This window comes from Numida meleagris, chromosome 26 (assembly GCF_002078875.1).
Source record: "Numida meleagris isolate 19003 breed g44 Domestic line chromosome 26, NumMel1.0, whole genome shotgun sequence".
Lineage (NCBI taxonomy): Eukaryota > Metazoa > Chordata > Aves > Galliformes > Numididae > Numida > Numida meleagris.
In genome coordinates, this window is record NC_034434.1 from 4,506,228 (window position 1) to 4,512,118 (window position 5,891).

The window sequence follows — 5,891 nt, forward strand, 5'->3', positions numbered from 1 at the left end:
GCTGCCGGCTGCGGTCTCTTCGTGCTCCCGGAGGAGTCCTGCGGCCATTCCTCCACAACTGCCCTGTGTCCGTGAGGGGACGGGGGGGATTGCGGCCGGACCTCAGGGGGGTGCGGGCTGTGCGGCCTTCCCGTGCCGGCCAGCGAGGGGGGGGGGGGCCCCTCCCGTGCCCGGGCGCTGCTTTTTCCTCTCCCCCGTTTCCGCGCTCTCGCCGCCCTTAGCGCCGGGAGCGCCGCGAGGCCTCGGCCGCCCCGCTCGGCGCGAGGAAAGCGGGGGCGGTCGGGGCCTGGTCTCATAGCGCCCCCTTCCGGCGGGGAGGGAGGGGTCACAAGACCCCGCCACTGTCGCGGCCACGCCCATTCGACCACGCTTCCGCCCTGCCCCGCCTGAGTCGGTCCCTCCCACCGCTCGTCGCTGATTGGCTCTCAACGGCCCCGCCCCCCTTCCCCGGCGGCGCGGATTGGCGGAGCTCGGCACGGCCCGAAGCGAGCGGCGCGGCCATGGCGGTACCGCTGCGGGTGGCCGTGCTGGCGGCGGTGCTGGCGGCGGCGCGGGCTCCGCTGCCCCCTGAGCTGCGGGGACCGGCGGGGGACGCGCGGCAGGAGGCGGCGGTGCGGGCGCTGGCGCGGCGCCTGCTGGGTTCCAGGGCCGCCGCCGTGGCGCTGTCGGTGGACGCGGCGTTGGCGGCGGGCGGGCCTGACGTCTACCGGCTGCGCTCCCCGCCCGGCAGCACCGCGGCTGTGGCCGTGACGGGCTCCAGCGGCGTGGCGGCCGCCGCCGGCCTCTACCGCTACCTGCGGGACTTCTGCGGTTGCCATCTCTCGTGGTCCGGGGCGCAGCTCCGCCTGCCCGACCCTCTGCCGCGGTTACAGACCGAGATCCGCGCCGCCACCCCCAACAGGTACCGGCGGGGCCGGGCGGGGCGGGGCTGTATCGGCGCCCCGGAGCGGCCGCAGCCCGGGCCCCTGTGCCTGCGCTCACGCACCCCTGTGCGTGGGGCACCCGAGCTGTGATGCACTGTGGGGGTCCGGGCTGCCCCATCGGTACCCCGAGGCCCCCCTCGGTTCTCGGGCTCCGGGGTCCTCACGGCCCTGTCCCCTCGTCCATGCCACGGTCCCCGTGTGGGCACCACGCACCCCCTGACTGCACAGCACAAAGCGCTCACAGCCCTCAGCATCCCACCCGCACCCCCCAGGTACCGCTACTACCAGAACGTCTGCGCCCAGAGCTACTCGTACGCCTGGTGGGACTGGGCGCGCTGGGAGCGCGAGATCGACTGGATGGCGCTGAGCGGCATCAACCTGGCGCCCGCTTTCGCAGGGCAGGAGGCGGTGTGGCAGCGGGTGGGTGCCGTGCGGGGCGGGCAGGGCGCAGCTGGTCGTGCGGGGCTGACACGGGGCCGTGCAGGTTTACCGCGCGCTGGGACTGAACCAGAGTGAGATCGACGCCCACTTCACGGGGCCGGCGTTCCTGGCGTGGAACCGCATGGGGAACCTGCACAGCTGGGCCGGGCCGCTGCCGCGTGCGTGGCACCTCAAGCAGCTGTACCTGCAGGTACAGGGGGCGGGTGGGACCCCTGCCGTGGTTTCTTGGCCCTGTTCAGGGCTTGGGGCTTCTCTCCTTGCTTTCTCCCCCTCAGTACAGGATCGTGGAGCGGATGCGCTCGCTGGGGATGACCACGGTGCTGCCGGCCTTTGCAGGCCACGTGCCTCCAGGGGTTCTGCGGTAAGCGCGACTGTGGGTGGCTACTCTGGGTACCAGCCCCGTGCCCGTCAGGGCCCTGCCTGCAGCTCCCCCGTGAGACCGCCAGGCCTTGTCCCGCTGCCAATCCCCATCCCTATCCACGCTCAGGGTCTTCCCGCGCATCAACGCCACGCGCCTTGGGAGCTGGAGCCACTTTGACTGCACACTCTCCTGTGCCTACCTGCTGTCCCCTGAGGAGCCCATGTTCCAGGTGATTGGGACGCTCTTCCTGAAGGAGCTAATCAAGGAATTTGGCACTGACCACATCTACAGCGCCGACACCTTCAATGAGATGAGCCCGCTGTCCTCTGACCCCGTATACCTGGCAGGCATCAGCAGTGCCGTCTTCAGGGCCATGACGGGAGGTGGGTCGGTGTGGGGCCGTGCTGCGCACACTTGAGGCCCTGAATCCCCATAGCAGCTGGCAGTGAGACCACGGCTGCTGCGCTCACGTTGCTCTCTGCCCACAGCGGATCCCGAGGCGCAGTGGCTGATGCAGGGGTGGCTCTTCCAGCACCAGCCGGCCTTCTGGCAGCCGCCGCAGGTGCAGGCGGTGCTGCGTGCTGTGCCCCGGGGACGCATGATCGTCCTTGACCTCTTTGCTGAGTCCAAGCCCGTCTACGAGTGGACTGAGTCCTTCTATGGGCAGCCCTTCATCTGGTGCATGCTGCACAACTTTGGCGGGAACCACGGCCTCTTCGGTGCCGTGGAGGCCATCAATAGTGGCCCCTTTGTGGCACGGCGCTTCCCCAACTCCACCATGGTGGGCACAGGGCTGGCCCCTGAGGGCATCGAGCAGAACGACATGGTGTACGAGCTGATGAACGAGCTGGGCTGGCGCCACGAGCCCCTGGACCTCCACGCATGGGTGTCCCGCTATGCCCAGCGCCGCTACGGGGCCCCCAGCGCCGCCGCCAGTGCCGCGTGGCAGCTGCTGCTGCGCAGCGTCTACAACTGCACCGGCACCTGCGTCAACCACAACCGCAGCCCGCTGGTGCGCCGCCCATCCCTGCACATGGACACGCAGCTCTGGTACAACACCAGCGACGTCTACGAGGCCTGGAGGCTGCTGCTGAGCGCCGGCACCACGCTGGGCTCCAGCCCAGCCTTCCGCTATGACCTGGCCGACGTGACGCGGCAGGCGGTGCAGCAGCTGGTGGGCGATTACTACCAGCGCATCCGCGACACCTTCCAGCGCCGCGCGCTGCCCGAGCTGCTGGCGGCCGGCGGCGTGCTGCTGTACGACCTGCTGCCTGAGCTGGACGCGCTGCTGGGCTCCCAGCGCCTCTTCCTGCTGGGCCGATGGCTGCAGGCCGCCCGCGCCGCCGCCACCAGCGAGCACGAGGCCGAGCAGTACGAGCGCAACGCCCGCAACCAGGTGACGCTATGGGGGCCCAGCGGGAACATCCTGGACTACGCCAACAAGCAGCTGGCGGGGCTGGTGCTGGATTATTATGGGGTGCGCTGGAGCCTCTTCGTCTCTCTGCTGGTGGAAAGCCTGAACACGGGCAGCCCCTTCCACCAGGAGCAGTTCAACCAGGCTGTCTTCCAAGTGGAGAGGGGCTTTGTCTACAATGAGAAGCGCTACCCTGTGACGCCTATTGGTGACACGCTGGAGATTGCCAGGAAGATCTTCCTCAAGTACTACCCCCGTGCCACACAGCATGGCTGGGACGGGCCCCCGTGATGCGGGGTTGTGCCACTCAGAGCCCCCCGGGAGGAGGGCAGAGGCCCCACAGCCCCACGCCTGAGTGCTGCATCCCAGTGACTCCAGAATTAAGGTGCTGAGCGCCAGCAGGAGCAGACAGCATCCCAGGGGATGGGAAGAGCCCCAGGGGCTGCGGCACCCCAGGGACCCGCTTGGCCCTGCCAGCACCCAGCCTGCCCCAAGCTGGACTGCCCACAGAGCGTGGAAGCACAGGGGTAGAGCTCTGCTGCCCCACTGGAAGCTGGGACGGTGCCTGGGCAGGGGCTGGCAGAGGTTGGAGCAGTAAAACATGGGTCCCCAGGGCAGCCTTGGGAGGACTGTGGTGCCCCAAGGGCAGCCCCAGCCACACACAGTGCCTTTTTATTGAAAGCGACTCTGCCAGGCTCCCCATGGCGGCATTTTCTCTGCCTTTTCCTCCCAGCGCTGGGGCTCAGCATGAGGGGCTATTAAAGCCCTGGGTGCTCAGTGCTGTTGGGCTGCTCTGTGTCTGTCTCTGGTGCTCCCCGGCATGCAGTTTGTTTCAAACAAGCTGAAGGGAGCAGTTCTCGACTGACAGTCTGCATAGCGGGAATGTGGGTGGTGCGCAGGGAAGAAGTACCACGGGTCACGGGGCAGCTCAGGGCCGTCCCGGGCTGGTGCAGCGCCGGGGGGATTGTGGCAGCACCGCGGGGTCCTTATCGCCACAGCTGCAGGTGGAGGGCCTTGAGATAAGCAGGCAGACACAACACGGCGGGTGGGTGGGAGCCAGCCCAGCCTTTAAAAACCACGCGGCCCCAAGTCCAGCGCTGCCAGCCACAGACAGAACCATGGTGCCCATGGAGAAGACCACGGTGCTGATCACCGGCTGCTCCTCGGGCATCGGGCTGGGGCTGGCGGTACGCTTGGCGGCCGACGCTACCCACAGGTTCAAAGGTAAAGGGGGGACGCTGTGGGCGGGGGTTCCAGTGCTGCAGGGCGCAGCGTGGCCACACTCTCTCCACAGTATTCGCCACTATGCGCGACCTGGCCAAGGGCGAGCAGCTGCTGGAGCGCCTGGGGGGCCGCTGCCCTGACACGCTGGAGCTGCTGCAGCTGGACGTCACTGACCCGCGCTCGCTGGCTGCGGCCGTGCACCGCATGCGGGGGCAGCACCTGGACGTGCTGGGTACGGCTGTCCCCACGCGGTTGGCGTCTTCTCCAGGGCATGGCTGGGAGCGGGTGCCAATACGGGGCTGGGCCTGGGTGGCCCTGCAGTCCTGGGGATGGGCGTGCTGGGTAACAGTGAGAAGGATCAGGGTGGGGTTCCCACGTCCCCATATCCAAAGCAGTGCCGGGGGCATGCAACACCTGCTCACCAGCGCTGTACCCCGCAGTGTGCAACGCGGGGGTGGGTTTGATGGGCCCCCTGGAGATGTGCTCGGAGCAGGCCATGCGAGCAGTGTTCGAGGTGAATGTCTTCGGCACCACGCGCACCATCCAGGCCTTCCTGCCCGCCATGAAGCGCCGCCGTGCCGGCCGCATCCTTGTCTCCAGCAGTGTCGGGGGGCTGCAAGGTGGGCACGGGGCCGCCCGCGGGGCTGTGGGAGGGGGAGACCCAGCTGAGCCACCGTTCTGCCCCAGGGGTGCCCTTCAATGCCGTGTACTGCGCCAGCAAGTTCGCGCTGGAGGGGCTGTGTGAGAGCCTGGCCATTGTTCTGCGGCCCTTCAACATCCAGTGAGCGCCATGGGGTGAGGGGGGTGGACCCGCAATGGGATGGGAGTCCACGGGGGCTGCTTTCCCGCAGCATGACGCTGGTGGAGTGCGGCCCAGTGCACACCGCCTTCATGGACAACGCGCAGCGCGCCGACCCCGAGGGCCACGAGCTGCGGGCGCTGGATGCTGAGACGCAGCAGCTGTACCGCCGCTACCTGCAGCACTGCACGCAGCTGTTCCTCGACGCGGCTCAGGAGGTGGACGAGGTCCTGCAGGTCCGCGGGGCGGGCGCCGGGCGGGGATCTGGGGCGTGCAGTGGGCGATGAGAGCCGAGCAGTGCCGCGGTACAGGTGTTCCTGGAGGCCATCGCCGCCCCTCAGCCGCCGCTGCGCTGCATCACCGCGCAGCTCCCGGCCCCGTTGGCGCTGCTGAGGCCGGGGGGCCCCGACGGCGCCGACTACGTGCGGGCCATGCACGACTTCGTCTTCGGCCCTGGTGAAGCCGCCGAGGAGCAGACGTGAGCGCGGCCCCGGTACAACCCCGGCAATAAAGCCTCGTGCCCACGGCTCCGGTCCGGCCTCTTGCTGAGGGACAGGGATTGGGCACGGGGGGACGGCACCGGGGCTGGGGGCGGCATCGGAGCTGTGGAACGGGCGTTACTGGGCCTGTGCGGGCGGTACCGGAGCCCGGCACTCCACAAATCCTCCGCGCCCCGCACCTCTGGGGCGGCTACAAATCCCGGCCGTGGGGGCGGGGTGGGGCGGAGCG

The 5,891-nt window shown here is 69.1% G+C and overlaps 2 protein-coding genes across 2 annotated transcripts; both read left to right on the forward strand.

Moving 5' to 3' along the window:
* On the forward strand, positions 486–3,918 carry NAGLU (N-acetyl-alpha-glucosaminidase). The gene is made up of 6 exons (XM_021378069.1): positions 486–901; positions 1,196–1,343; positions 1,408–1,554; positions 1,640–1,725; positions 1,852–2,108; positions 2,214–3,918. The coding sequence occupies exons 1-6, from the start codon at positions 501–503 to the stop codon at positions 3,428–3,430; spliced, it is 2,256 nt and encodes a 751-aa protein (XP_021233744.1). The 5' UTR covers positions 486–500; the 3' UTR covers positions 3,431–3,918.
* Positions 4,071–5,690, forward strand: HSD17B1 (hydroxysteroid 17-beta dehydrogenase 1). Its single transcript, XM_021378071.1, has 6 exons — positions 4,071–4,363; positions 4,434–4,595; positions 4,804–4,983; positions 5,051–5,144; positions 5,215–5,398; positions 5,474–5,690. Exons 1-6 carry the CDS (start codon positions 4,258–4,260, stop codon positions 5,642–5,644), a joined length of 897 nt encoding a protein of 298 aa, XP_021233746.1. The 5' UTR covers positions 4,071–4,257; the 3' UTR covers positions 5,645–5,690.

Coding starts and splice junctions, on each gene's coding strand:
- NAGLU (XM_021378069.1), top strand. CDS start 501: ATGGCGGTACCGCTGCGGGTGGCCGTGCTGGCGGCGGTGCTGGCGGCG. Junction 1,555..1,639: donor TCAAGCAGCTGTACCTGCAG/GTACAGGGGGCG, acceptor TCTCCCCCTCAG/TACAGGATCGTGGAGCGGAT. Junction 2,109..2,213: donor CTTCAGGGCCATGACGGGAG/GTGGGTCGGTGT, acceptor CTCTGCCCACAG/CGGATCCCGAGGCGCAGTGG.
- HSD17B1 (XM_021378071.1), top strand. CDS start 4,258: ATGGTGCCCATGGAGAAGACCACGGTGCTGATCACCGGCTGCTCCTCG. Junction 4,364..4,433: donor CGCTACCCACAGGTTCAAAG/GTAAAGGGGGGA, acceptor CTCTCTCCACAG/TATTCGCCACTATGCGCGAC. Junction 4,596..4,803: donor GCAGCACCTGGACGTGCTGG/GTACGGCTGTCC, acceptor TGTACCCCGCAG/TGTGCAACGCGGGGGTGGGT.